The 14956-nt window shown below is 41.0% G+C and overlaps 1 protein-coding gene across 6 annotated transcripts in view; it reads left to right on the top strand.

Annotated features, from left to right (window-relative positions):
- The first annotated feature begins 3671 nt into the window (after positions 1-3671).
- Positions 3672-14956, top strand: part of tns2a (tensin 2a) — a 41648-nt gene continuing 30363 nt past the window's right edge. For 3 of the 6 annotated variants that reach the window (XM_026333543.1, XM_026333544.1, XM_026333542.1), the window contains exon 1: positions 9799-9947. In XM_026333543.1, the coding sequence (XP_026189328.1) occupies positions 9939-9947 (9 nt within the window). In that variant the 5' untranslated portion in view covers positions 9799-9938. Of the gene's footprint in view, positions 4084-9798; positions 9948-10205; positions 10404-13294; positions 13420-14956 lie in introns of those variants that run through there. The other 3 variants (XM_026333545.1, XM_026333546.1, XM_026333547.1) reach the window with 3 other exon arrangements.

The raw sequence follows: 14956 nt of genomic DNA, 5'->3' as shown, positions 1-14956 counted from the left end.
GAAGAATTTATTACTTACTCATCCAATGTAGGAAAAGGTCTACCACATATTTTAATCATCTTGTGCAAGTCTGTTGACTGAGGTTCAAAAACCTCAGCCATCTGTAGTGGCCTTTTTAGTTCACACACTCATGTGCCTTCATTTTCAAGATACCAAAATATTCAGTTACTTGTTGAGTTGCCTAGATGCAGTAAAGGCACTGAGGGACTGGGGTTACATAGTGTGACTGCAGAGTATCAAATCTAGTGCAGATCATCTGCCACCATGATCCTCTCTTTGAAGCACTGAAAGCAGGATGAGGATGAAAGCTCTCTCTGTAGAGTCAAGTCCTTAGCAGAAGTGAATGTGCTACAAAATAGAAAAGCACTGTGATCATCCCTTAAGGCTGTAAACGGTGCTCACACTCTGTGAACTTGTTCAAACTGACAGTGAGTTTCAGAGAGTAAAGTGTTCTGATTAAGACATCAGCTGACCTGAAAGCTATAGCAGGTTTTGAACAAGGTAGTATAGTTTCACTACATTGCCTCGTCCTAGATGTCTATTGAAACTGCTTTTACATGGCCTCCTGTTTTCTTTTAGCCCATTGAAGTCTGCAGGAGTGACAAGAGAATGTGGAGCTGGACACTATATTTTAAAATCATCCAAAAGATTTGGATATGACACACTTCCAGTCTGGCTTGACTTTTATTTTCATTTTCCTCCCATCTTTTCCATGATGACTATGTGATTTGCTCTTCAGACCCAGACACTGTTTCCGGCTTTTGTATTCACTGTGAGCTCTGTGTCAAATTTGACGTCAGTCTCGAAGATGAACATAAATCTTCCTGACCATGGTGCATGAAGCTAAAGTTTGCTGCCCTAATAGATGAATTGCAAAAATCTGTGCACACCACAACTTTGTTCAGCAACACCTTCCTATTTGTAACTTTTTTATTCAGGTTATTCAGGTTGTATATTTTGTAACATTCCCTTCCCATCACCCTTTCTTTTCCTAGCTTACAGAGTTTCTTTTTTCCTCCCAATATAATGGACCTTTATTCTTTTTATTTCCTGTTCATAGGCGTGTGCTGTAAACTGGGCACAGTGACACAGAGGGAAACACAGGTGTGACATTTTCACCCGGTCTAACTTTCCCATAACGTTGTTCCATGCTCATTTTCTTATTGTCAACAAAATTCAAGAAAAACAGTGAAAACCAAAATTGTTCTAGTCCATGTCAATTATTTCCCCAAACACACTGTCACATGGTGCAACACTGTGGTTCACTGATGATTAATAGATGATAGACAAAAATTGAACTGTACAAGAAAAAGGTCTGGGCTGTTTGGCTGTGGCTACACAGATAATGCATAACAGGGTCAGTTCATAATGGACTTTGTCTTTTAATGAGGTTTTTTAACAGTAAGAAATATAGAAAATGCCATGAGTCTTATTCTTTAAATACTAAATATGAGTGAAATTATTTTTGTCCACTAGATGCCAGACAAACAAAAAGCAAACCAAGAAAAAATCCAACGATGTAGTGGAAGCATGTGAAATGTCTGTATGTGACACTGCACTGGACATCGTGTCCTTTTGATGCCATCGGTCTCATCCTTGATGAGATGTGTGTTTACTAGTGCTCACGCCCTTGGCAGGGTCTTCTTTGGTTAGTCTGTGGCCTGAAAAACATTGTTGTTATTGCTGCGCACATTTAACACACGCACACACACACACACACACACACAGTGAATCTGCGGTGTAGTCCAAGACTGACCCAAAAAAAACAGATGTTTGGACACGGCAAAGGAGCCAAAGAGAGACTTGTTGGGCACACATCTGTTTCATAACATTGGGAAAGTACCAAATATGTTTACAACCACTGAAGTAAATAAAAGCCATCAACTTAAGATGTGAAAATAAATCTAATGTTACATTTAGGTGCTTTGATGTAAGGGCCTTGACAACATTTCAGTAGCTCATCTCTGACAACACAGCTATTTCGGTGTTTCTTCAGTGTTTGTTCCTTCATATTATGGTCCCTTCTTTTCTTCTTGGTTCTCCATATTTGGACCTAGTTTATCTTGTCATTCTCAAGTACTTGCTTCCACTCTGTTACTCCTTATCAAAAACTCATCTTTTAGAAATGTGTCATTAATCTTCACTGATCCAGACTAAGACTGATTTCTGCCAAGTCTCCTTATAAGTGCCAAGTATTCTGCAATGGAGAATAGCCACATCTTTGCCAGAAAGACTCTCTAGACATTACAGCTGTGCCTTTACTTTTTCTTAGCACCATATTTTCTGATCAGAATACATTTGGATATTCCTTTTAGCTTTGAAATAAGCAATAGATAATTGTTCAGTCTGCAAATGCTACATCCCATCCTTCTCCATATTTTCCAGATGCAAAACAAGGATCTTGGCAAGACCTGAGTTGATTAGAAGGAGTTAATTTCATGGCATGTAAAACCAGAAGGGGGGCATGTTGTAAACTCTGTCTGCAGTCTGAGCTCATGTCTGAGACTTGGCCTGAAAGAGATACATACAGGCAAGCAAAAGGAGGGCATAGTTGGAGGGGGGTCTAAAACACAGGGCTTAGGGTGAGGGAGAGATATAGAATGTATGGATAGGCGGATGGGTGGTAAAGTAGGGGAAGGAAAGAAAGGAAGGACATCTAGAAAGCCTATCTGATGCAAAAGATCTATAACAACAAGACTGCACCGCCAGTGTTTTCATTCTGAAAAAAGGGAAGAAGAGGGAGCCAGAGAGAGAAAGAAGAAAACAAATGAGTAGAAAAGGGGGATGTGGAGAGTAAATATAAGTAGGGTGGGGGCTTTTGGAGGAGCATCAAGAATTTGCCTTTTAAGGGGTACAGTCTCACTCTTCCAAGCTTGTGAGCTCTTGTGTAGCAGCCAAAATACTCATGGGAGATGAAATAAACAACAGCAAAGAGATCACGAGGGGAAGAAACATGAGCAGAGCTAATACTTTTCACACTTTAGAGAAAAATGTAATATGCATGGGGTTTGAAGTGCATGGTTCCCTCTCTTTAAACAAAGACAGAGAAAAAGTGTTAGGTATGGATTCTAGTTGAAAACTGCAACAAACAGGCCATTGCACTGTAAACAAGGGAAGTCTCAGTCTGATGAAGGCTCAGTCCACTCTGAATCACTGGCTTGCGCAGCATCCTAACAGCTGCCGTCACTGTTGTGGCTTTCTTGGTTGTTTTCTAGACAATACCAACAATGTGCTACCCGAGCTAAGGAGAGACTGCCTGTATCTGGGAGAAGGAAACAGAGGGGAGCTGAGGAGAAGAGATGGGTGGGGGTGAGAACAGAGAGGTAATTGTATATGTAAGAGTGAGGCAACCTTTACTAGCAGGGTAGAAGCAGGAGGACAGGGAGGAAGAAGGAAGGGAGAGACATGTTCTTGGGATGGGAGGACTGGGAAAGAAGAAGAGAGGCAACAAAAGGAGAGAAAAGGGTGAAGACAGGACAAAGAAATACAGCAGAGAGGACGGGAAGATGAATCCTCGACCATTGAATCAAGGGTTATGTGTGTGAAGGGAGATGTAGTGAGCCTGAGCGACTGGCATAAAGATAAATAGAAGAAAAAGTGTGTCTGAGAAAGGTGGAGGCAAAAAAGTGGGGGGTCTGCATGCAGCAGGACTGAGTTGGGGAGTGAGGTGTTTTTAAAGTGCGTGTTGAAAGAAGGGGGGGAAGTGACTGAGTGTATCCTTCCCCCTGTCCCTGTAGCAGGGCTGAACGAAAGCCAGGAAAAGGGGCAGGGCCTCCCTCTCCTCCTCTCCAGCTGACAAAAACATCTGCCAGGAGCCCGGGCTTGGAGCCTGTTTAGAGGACGAGGGGAAGAGGACAAAGAGGGAGTAAGGAGGAGGAGGAGGGTGGACAGAAGTAGAGAAAAGAGAAAGAGGAGGAGGAAAAAGTCTCCGAGGTCAGGACCCTGTTCACCTATATGGGTTGCGTCCTGAGTTCGGACTGGTGTGGGGAGGAAGAGGTGCAACCGGTGCCGGTGGTCAGAAGCTCGTCTCTGAAGAGAAGGAGTCTGGAGAGGACTGACAGTGGCAGGATGAGGCTGACAAAGGTCAGTGTGCATGTGGGGTTCACATGCGTGTGTGATGGGATGAAATGTGATAGTCACTGTAACTATCATCTTGAGCATTGTTTCTGTGTATGTGTGTGTGCGTGTGTGTGTGTGTGTGTGTGCATGTGTGTTTGTATTGAGGATAGTGGACAGCAGATCTGTCACAAGATGATGGAGTGTACCTTAAAGATGCTTTTTTGAGTTATTTGTTGATCAAATATATACTGATCATCAACATTATGATGGAATATGTACAAAATGCAATTATGGGAAATGTAGGCACCAGGTTGTAGAATCAAAAACAGCCATGTCACTGGTTGTTTTTATTGTAGATGTAGTAACGATGCCTCAGCAGCACCACACTTTGGACAAACACTGTTTTCATGCAAACATTTTCAAAACAGACGGGCATTTAATTGTATATTTTGATTGTGTTTCATTTTTATCGAACCAGCATTAAATAGGAATCAGTCATCAGTCAGTGATCTTACAAAAAATAATTATTTTCATGATATGGTTTTGATACCTGATGGGAAAATCTCTTCCCTTCAGCCCTGTTTTAAAAAAGGTCAAAGGTCAGTGTCAGCTTAAGAGCATGGAGTTGTTCAAAATCAGATCCACATGTGATAGAAGAGTGTGAGGAAGAAACTTCACCACACTTTCATCCTTAATTTGAACATATTTCAGTGCAGTTAGTGTGATGTCAGTCTAATAGACATGCAGGAGATAAGAAAATAGAAACATTTTTTGTTTATATTGAATTCTTACAAGGAGTGTGTCTGTGTTTTCTTTGGCCATGATTCAAAAGACGATGTGGATGACGATGGCATCTCTGAGCTGCGGCCACATCTGTGCAGATACAATAGCACTGTTGTAATGGCCTCAACAGTGCTAGGGTATTACCGTCATGTAAACAAAGACAGGCTAGCTAGCTGGCTAGAGTGATCTTTAAGGTTTTATTGGCCATCAAAAGAAAGTTGAGAAGCATGGCCCATGTCTACCAGTTTCCAACATGTTTGATTACATACAGGCATGAGTATTTGTGGTTTTTCCAAATGTGTGTTTGGTATGTTTCTGTGCATTTTTCTAAATGTGCATGTTTTCCATCTTCACCAGCCCATGTTTTGCATATGTGTGCATGCTTGGTTATACCACAGTCCCAGTAGCTCTGTATCACATGCTGAGCTGCGTGGGAATATGAAGCCCTCTGGGCTACGTCATGCTGCAGTGACCGACCTCACTGCATATGGGTGTGGGAACCAGTTGAATCCCACTGATTATTGAGGAGGAGGAGATGTAGTCTCATCTATTTATGGCCTTTTATAAACTTGCTTTTCACTGCTTGTTTTTCTTGTATCATGGTCGTTCTCCATGGACCTGCAGACAATCATACAGAAGGTGTGAGCAGTATCACAGTTCAGATGCTATTATCAGAGAGAACCCAGCACAGATGTGAACCATGTCCGGCACTTACTGGAAACCTCTGGCAACAGAAAATGATGATCCACATACTCCACATAATTTGCTTGTGTTATGCCAGTAACATGGGAAAGGGATATTTTATTACACTTGTTTATCATTAAACTTTTTGCATCATGATTTTTTTTAATTAGGTGTAATGAGAAAACTCATCCTATTAACAACATATTAATTTCAGTTTCATAACCTTTGTACATATTTGTAGTTTTTGTGGTTGAAACACATTCTTCAGAAAGTACTGAGCCCTGTTCTTGATTTGATTGTGTTATTTAAGGTTTTGTGATTTGCATTATTTTATAGGTGTTGGATTGTCCCTATCCTGCTCTGGTTTCATATTCTCTCTTCAATATGCACTTCACTGTGCCAATTTTGCCTCTGTGCAGTGTTTCTTGGATAGCTGTTGATGGAGAGTGGCTGAGTGTCAATAAACTGCCTTCTATAAATGGGTTCTTGGAATAAACATCTCCTGGGAGTGAGAGTCAATAGTTTGTCTCTACAAAACAAATTAGCAAGCTCTGATGAACAATGCAAAATTCACGTGGGACAAAGTAGTCAAGCCTTGGACAGAAGTGCTGAAAATGCCACAATGTCACATCCCTATCAAAAAATTATTTTTCTGAACTGTTGTGTGTTATGATCACAGATAGACTATACTGGTATTAAAAGCTAAATGTCATAATGTCTTGACAGGGCAGCCTTCAGAGTAAATGTATTTTATTCACCAACATGTACTGCCAAAGGTATGAAAGTCATTAAGCGAATCACATAGCAGTTACATTTTTAATATGAAACATATTCTCTCTGAGCTTCCATTTCCAGGGAATGGCAGGATTGCTTTTAGCCACACGACAGCATGGATCTAGGAATGAAAATATCTGTCAGTCAGGCCATTGCTTTGCTCCAAACTGAAATATCTTAACAAATATTCGATGGGTCGCCATGAAACTGGGTGCAGACGTTTATGGCCTTTTCAGGGTGGCTTAATAATAAACATCATCATCAAATCAAATGTTAGCATTGTCACTATCACTTTGTTAGCATTTAGCTAAGATGTTGGGAAGGTCTGTGATGGACTGGTGACCTGTCCAGGTGGTACCCCTGCCTTTCACCCAAAGAGAGCTGGATAGGCTCCAGCAGATCCATGTGACCCTGGTTAAGGAATAAGCAGGTATAGATAATGGATGGATGGATGGATAGATGGATGGATGGATGGATGGATGGATGGATGGATGGATGGATAGACGGATGGATGGATGTTGGGAAGGTGGGATGCAGAGGCTTTATGAAGCTGTTTGATAATTGAAATGGTTCTGATTATAGAAATGTCTTAAACCATGTTAAGTTATTTGTTTGTAATATAATACTATTTTGTTCCCAACTTGAACTCTCCTGACTTTACAGACTACTGTTATTGTCAGTCTTTCTGGTATTTGCTTATAATGCTACTGGTTTAGAAAATGATGTCCATTCTTCTCTTTAAAGGGCAGTAAAATTTGTAAACAAACTAGATTTGCTTTTTTCTTGTGTGTTGTTGATCCTAGAAATATATAGAGACCTGGCACTGTGACAGTGGTTTTACGTGTATTTGTCTAGCCTCCCTGTAATTTCTCATGAACAACAAAATTTAGATTGGCTGTGACCAACACTGGGGCCCTGAACCACAGGCATTCACTCTAACGCACACCCAGCAGGAAGGAGGTAAGGAAGGAACACTGACCAGTTAGGGTTAAATATAGGCCCCAAAGATCCAGATACAAACAGAAAAGAATAGAAGTGATTCTTCCACTCCAGTCCTTTAGAAAAAAGGTGAATTCCTATGTGAAGTCTAGGTTCAGGGGATGGCTGACCCACACTAGATTCCTGTGGCTTGAAAACAATGTTCTGTCCTAAAATCTAAGTAGGATTTGAGGAAGGCTTGTTGTTGTGTGTAGCAGGCATGCAGATGAAAGCTGATCGAGAGAAAAGGGAAAGACATAAACTATTTCCTCACTAACTCTCCAAACATCACCCATTCAAAAAAAAAAAAAAAATCCCAGCACCACCCTTAAAGAAACACCTCACAGCAAACTGTGCACAAAATATTTTCTTTCTTACACACAAAATTTTATTGAACTCATCTGCACAATAAATCTGAATTTGTGCTTTTTTGCATCTTCTGTATCTTTCTGTCTTACCCACACTCCTCACTTGCTCTTGCTCTTTCGCTCCTTCAACAGCTGCACCTTATCAGCTTTTGGCGTAGGGCTGTCTTGCACAATCCTCCATCGAGTTACAGGGCCCCCTTTTTTAGCCTCCTATTCCCCTCATTTCCGCTTGGCCCTGGTTCCCACTCTGTCCACTTTCTCATTTACTTCCAAGTCCTTCCACAAGACTCCAAATTCTGTGTTATGACAGACAAGATGAAAACACTTGGAATCCCCTGTGATATTTGGTGCAGTATGAAGCACCTTGTATTATGGTGTGGACTGTAGTCATTCGATGTTGAAGGATTCATTCCACATTTACTATCTTCCAAAATATTTGTATTCTCAAACCATCTCCAAAAATTATTTCTACTATCTCTTTTGTTTAATCCACAGAAACTTTTTTCCCCTTCTTTCACTGTCTACATCTTTCTTTCAACATGACCCTCCCCCACTTTACTCACCGACTCAACCCCTCATTCCAATCCCAAGCTGCAGTTTCCTGTCTCTCATGGTCCCTCAGTATTCCTAGTCTGGCATGTGCCCTCACCACCTCCCCAATTACCTTGTTCACCTTTACTACTCTGCTTTCTACTTTGTAATCCATGTTTCTTCTTTAACTCATTCCTCGTTCCCTCTCACTCTGTCATGATCTAAAAGAAAAGCAGCCAAAAATTCTGCAAATATTCAAACTCCACAAGGCTCCCAAACCTGTGAGTGCTCACTTTTTTTAATGCTATGAGCAGGAAATACCAGAGTTATGAGTCGAGGAATGGACTGCATTACCGCACGTGTTGTTTGCAAGAGGTTACCGCATACGTCATAAGTCAGTTACATTCTGCACTGATTGGTGGGGATATATACTGTACAGCCTTCATACCTGCACATCAGTCTGACACATATGGAAGTGACTAAGAGATTGAGAAAGTAGACAGAAATAATGCTGTGTGCATTAGTAGTCTGATACTGAGTAAAATTATGAGCTAACATTTTGAGACAGGCAGTTTAGAAGAAATTCACTTATATAGGCATATATAGAGTAGAATAACAACCATGAGCATAAACAGACAGGCTGGCAATGAGTTAAAGATTTCATGAAAGAAAATTTTTGCTCGAGAGAATTAGTTTAAAATCTGAAAAATGTGCTGACATGTTTTCATCTACATCACTGTATCAAAAAACTTGTTAGACCATTTCTATTACTGATTGTTTGTAGGTGAGCAAATTATGACAATGGTTCTGAGACATAATGTTAAAAATACCTAAAAAGTGATTAATATTAGGAAAGGTGTTAGACAAAGTCTTCATTTCTCTTATTTCACCACTAGGTGCTGCTACTTTACTAACACACTATTCTGCACATGTATTTCCCGATGTAGGATTTATATAGTAAGTTGATGGAGACACTGGCCACACAAAAAGTACTGACCTTCAAAAAGAGGTTTTCATTTCTTACCTGGTTGAAATAAAAACTATTGCTATGTTATACTATATTAAAAATATAGCCACATAAGTTAAATTAACTAGGAGAAAACACAAAAATCAAGACTAATTAATGAGATGCTGATCTTTAGTATATGTTTGCTATAATTACTGGTGAGTGCAGGAAAGGCAGGTGGTGCTCATCTTAGTTTTGGATCACACTAAATATCTTCTGCTACTACACAAATTACTCAAGTAGAATATCTGAGTACTTGCACTCAGATCCACCTAACATAGTCTGGGTCTGGTTGTGAAGAATAGGACTAGTTCTCTTGTTATATAATTACAATTATTAAAATATTTACTTTAAAATATGAAAGGGACAACGTTACTGAACAGTACACATAGATCATAAATCAATACATAGTACAAATACTGACATCTTATGATATGTGATCAAACAAATACTCATTTTACGTTTAAAAAGTTTATTCTAAGGCTTTTTGTAATAATAGCAGTGATTATTTCAGCCAATCCAGATCAAGTATCCTCACGCTCCCCTGGAGGAACCGACCAATCAGAGGGTGAAATTCCAGTACTCATACTCCACACATGCAAGGAGCTGCGTGTAGCTCCACCCTGCAGCCCCAGAAAAGAGGGTGGACCGTGGTAAAGAAAACAAGTTATCTCATAGTCCCGGGACATGTTATAGGTGGCCTCCCCGAGAATGACGGGCAACTTTTAAACCAGGTAGATAAGATCAGCGGCAAAATGAACAAGGTGAGTTTTTTAATGTGGAAGGGGACTTTTTAGGAATTTGTTGCGCTTGTCTTAGAGTCGGTTCCTACAGTCTGTCTGCATTTGGAGTCTGCATGAAGGATTGTGGATGGATGTGCGATGCTGAGTTTCCATGTGTTGGCTGTGCAGTTGCGCACTTTGCGAATTTGACTGTGTGTAGCTTTAAAACCATGAGCCCCGTTGCTGGGATGTTGTTGGCAACAGGTTGACAGTGAAGGGGACACGGAGTAGGGACCTCGTGACTCGTTGCTGTTCTCTGAGAACTTTCTCGACGCTCATCTTATTAAACTGACTAAAAATCTTCTGAATGGGGTCATATGATGCATTAAGCAGCCCCCACCGTCCCCGCTGTTCCTGCGTCAGCGCCACTTACTGTTAAAAGGTCGCGGTGACATGTTGGAGGCGAAGAAAACATGTTTCTCAGGATTTTCACGGCAGGTAACGACGCGACAGGTGTTTAAATCCGAGTGAAAATGACCAATAATTGGGAAGTTAAAAAAGCGGCCAGACTTTATTTGGATGAAGTTTGTTTTGGGGGCTGAGTTGCGGGATGTTTCCTCTATATTTCTCCAGTTCCTTTCCTCGTGTATTCCCAGCTGTAAGTCTAAATAGGCCAAGAGCCGGAGATGGTGTTTGGATCAGTCACCACTGATTTTCCTTTACTTTGTTTGTCTTAACTCATCACTCATAAACCCAACATGCTGTTGGCTCATAGATACCTGCGGTTTGTGTTTCCTTTCTGATGCAGTATGAAACACTGGGGGCCCATAGGTGAGTTGAAAGGATTGCCCTGTAAAAGAAGATGTAGGCTTAAATTACACGTGTGATTGCAATTTGTTGCATCCTCCTTCAGGAGACTGTGATGACAAGTGAGGATTGAGTGTGAGTGTGTAATGAACATGTGTCTCACATTATGAGCACAAGTTTAAAAGGCTGATGTGAGTAAAGATCTGTCTTGTGTGCTTTGCTGCATTAGTCTACAGGTGGATGTGCAGTATGCTTGCATGTGGCATGTGGCAAACAGGCATGTGTGTTGCCTGTTTGGTACATCAGCCAGTTAGTGTTGGCTCCATATCATTTTGCCAGCTTGTCCTAGTTCCTCTCCTGCTTTGCAATGTGAGGAAGACGGCTCCGGATTAACAACAAGATAACACTGGCCAATCGCTCCAAATTCCCCTTTACTGATAACAGTGTGGTTTTTCTCATATGTGAACCCTGTTTAATACAGATAAGTGTTGGTCAACCTGTATTAGGATCAGATTGGAAAAGGAGCTTGTGCTGAAAAATGATTTTTTGTAAAAATCTGGGCAGGGAAGTCAAATGAGTAATGCACATTTTCCTCCTACAAAAAAAAAACTTTGCTGCCTTTGAGCAAGGCATTTAAAATCAGCTGCTCCAGTGGAGATACTGAGTAACCACTACACAATACTGTGGTTGTGCTCAACTTACAGCAGCTATTCTGTATTTGAAATTACTGGGTGTAACTGTTGGTGTAGAAATACCACATGATGGTTGTATTTACTTGTGAGACCCCCTGTTCAGGTGCCAAGTTAAAAGGCTGAAACAGAGGCTAGTTCACATTCATCTCATTCATATCTACAGTAGCAGCTACTAACTCTTACCTGAAAATCCTGCAGCATGGATGCAAATGATTCCTTTTTACTGCACTGGATGTAGCAACAGGTTAGATCTGTTCCTCACTAATGTGCTTAATCATCACTTAATCATCTCCCTGTGGGTGATGTTATTCACTTACTGGGGCCACTTCACCATGCATGGATAATATTTTGAGGCAAAACACATGGTGCGTTTTGCCAGTAAATATCAACTGTAGCAGGGTGTGTTGGTGCTGGAGCCATGAGACCATCCTGTCTGTGTGTGTGTTTGCAGCAGGAGTCCTAGAAAAAGGAAGTGTAACATGGCAGTGCACTGACATCACCTCGGGAACAGGCAGTCTCTGTTCCCTCCGCTGCCTGTCCCACCCTTAAGACACACGCGTGCACTTGCATACAAAAGAACTGACACACATTTGTTAGCACACACGCTGGCTCCTGATGCCAACAAATGATGCAGGAACTGATACTGGTCCATGTGAGACAGTCTCAATGTAGGGTGGGATTTAAGTACATGAGCTGGAACAAACACACCACTGATTCAGTGTGTGTTGTAGGGCGTAAAAGCAACCGTAAAATTAACAGTTTCCAGTTGCTGTCCATTTCTAATGGGCGTTAAAGTTTCCAGTCACAAAAACAGACTGTGGGCATTTCCACTGTGACTGCTTATCTGTACATTTCACCTCAGGACACTAAAAATGTGATTGTCTTTGGGGAAACTTGCTTGGCCTGCACACCTGATCTGACTTGACCAGTCTATTTGCCATAAAGCTGAAACTGTTCTTTGATTTGTCAATTGTTAAGTCATTTTAAACAAACATGTATCAGTCTACTACACACAGTGTATGGGGGAGGAGTAACTGGTGCTATTAGCATAATACTAGCAGATCTGTACTGTCAAGTGAATTAAGTGATGTTGCATTGTGGGAAATGTAGCCACCAGAAAGTAGAAGGTGTGTAAGAAGAAGAATGTGATGTCCTGGTTGTGCTGCATTGGTTTTGATTTTTTTTTTTTTTTTTGCTAACTGTTCTTGCTGAATTCAAGTAATATAAATGAATTAGCTACTAAATAGACCATCAGATAGAAAAATATAACAAAAAAACAAAAAGCATTTCTATCAGTGCATCACAGCAGCACACAATGTGAAACACCTGCCAGTGTTGGCAGTGCAGAACTGGTGCACATTTAGCTAAGAGGCTGTGATTGGGTCTGGAAAGTAATGATCTAGATCTGAAGACAGAGGGCCATTATACATGGCAGTCACAGAGGTCTTTTAATGGCTAAATCAGTGAGGAGACTTTCCCCCCTGAGGCTACCATCAGTGTGTGCTCACTGACCATCTGCAGCTGTAGCTGAGGTCACATTGCCCAGTCCTATCAGTTATGGACCACTCCCACACAATGACTGTCAGTGCCTAAATATCAGGACTATATTTAGAAAGAAACAAAAGGGCAGGGCGTGAGAGTTCCCAGGGATGTGTGTGCGTGTACGAATTGCCCTCTGTTTTTGTGTATTTGTTTTTACATTTGCATCCATCAATCTCTGCCTGTGTGTGCATCTTTTGTGTCCAACTCCTCCCTCGTTCAATCCAGCTACTGTTCTGTGACGGCTGGCAGACATGCAGCCCGGAAGGGGAGGGATCCCTGGTTAGAAAGCATCTCTTTGACTCCAGAAACCTCTCGTTCCTTTTTTTGCCAGAAGGCTAAAAATACCAGAAGAAGGCTTCTTGTGTGTAGAGAGGAGAGGTGGGGTCTGTCCTGGCAGGGGACATGGGGATGGGAAGAGGAAAGGAGCAGGTTGTCTGTTTCCACTGACTGTCTGCAGGGATACACGTCTGCACGTGAGTGAATGTGTGTGAGTTTTTCTCCCTGGCTTCTCAGGTAGTTGGTGTCACTGAGGCAGATGTGTAGCTCCAGTGATCACATGTACTTTATGCTGTGAAGGTTTGTCCATGGCTGTTTGGCCGTAATGGCAGGTGGATCCTGTTCGGTTAACTTGTTTGGTTGTGGAAATGTGCATCTACAGTCTGAGTGAATACAATATCTTCATTGCCTGTGAAATGGAAAAATGGATTTGTTCTGATATTGAATTGCACATGTTGTTTTTCCGCTCTTTTCCATCAGGCAGCTGAAATGATCCATCGCTTTCTTTATTAGCAATTACCAAATAACACGTTTTATTAGGGAACATTTTTACTCGAGAAAGGTGTTTTTTTTTTGACAGCAATTGCTGTCTTGAGGTTAAGGCTCATACACTTGGACTCTACCAGCTGTTTTCTCTTTCCTCTGTTATAATCATCCTCTTTGTTGTAAACCTCCTTCTTTGTGGTTTCCTCCTAATGCTGACTCAAGTTGAGCTGAGTTTAGTGTTTCAATAAATTTGCTTTGTAACTCAGTTTGCAGACTGCTTTCCTTAAATAAGCTATGAAAACATTGTTAGCTGTGGGAATCTCCCCATGACACAGGGGTGTCAAGTTTGACTTTGTCATTTTGTTTCTTGTCATAATTGTGTTACATTTATATTAAATGTAATAAATAATGACATCAACAGTTGCAAGAAAGCAATAACCAACAATAAAAAGTAAGATATGTTTTTAAAAAAAATTTGGATCTGTCATTTCTGCTGTTAAAGTTGAAATGCGCAAATTCAAATATTTTGTTCAAACAGTAAGATGAATAAAATGGAGGTGGAAACAGTAACACACAGATGAGGCAGGTTTTTATTTATTTATTGATATGTTTACTAAATGGACCTTGAGGTGACATTTGGTCCAGTTTTGTTCCCAAGTTAAAAATTGACCTTTAAACCCCTCTGAAATAATGACTGTTTTGAAACTAAAATAAGTTTCTGCTTAAACTGTGAATATTTTTACCCTCCACAAGTGTTACAGCTCATATTGGTGTCAAACATGAACCCTTAGACAGCGTTCAGTAGCACAACTGTGTATCACCGTATGACCATGATTGCCTGTGGTTGGACTATATAGTGGTTATGATTGTGTATGAAAGAGGAGGAATGCTTCCAAGCTCTCATCCATATGTTTATATCTCAACCCACATCACTGCTGTGGTTTAGCTGACAGTAACTGTCTGCTTTTTTAAACTCACCGTGGGCCTTATGTGTTTACTCATGCACACACATAGTTCATAGATGTGGATGAGGGCATACTATAGACTGAATCCCCCCAAAAAAATCACACACACAAGAAGTTTTTATGTCAGACAGCGTCCTGAAGTCCATATCTGCTTGGTCAGAAGGCATCACTGTCAAGTCAGAGTTAATGAGCAAGGAATACATCTGGGAGTTAAATTGGTCATGAGGTGAAGGAGTGTTTATGTTTGTGGTTGAGGAAATTGTGGACTTGGAGTAGAGAAGGC

The sequence above is a fragment of the Mastacembelus armatus genome, chromosome 7, assembly GCF_900324485.2.
Source record: "Mastacembelus armatus chromosome 7, fMasArm1.2, whole genome shotgun sequence".
NCBI lineage: Eukaryota > Metazoa > Chordata > Actinopteri > Synbranchiformes > Mastacembelidae > Mastacembelus > Mastacembelus armatus.
This window is presented reverse-complemented; position numbering and strand designations above follow the sequence as displayed.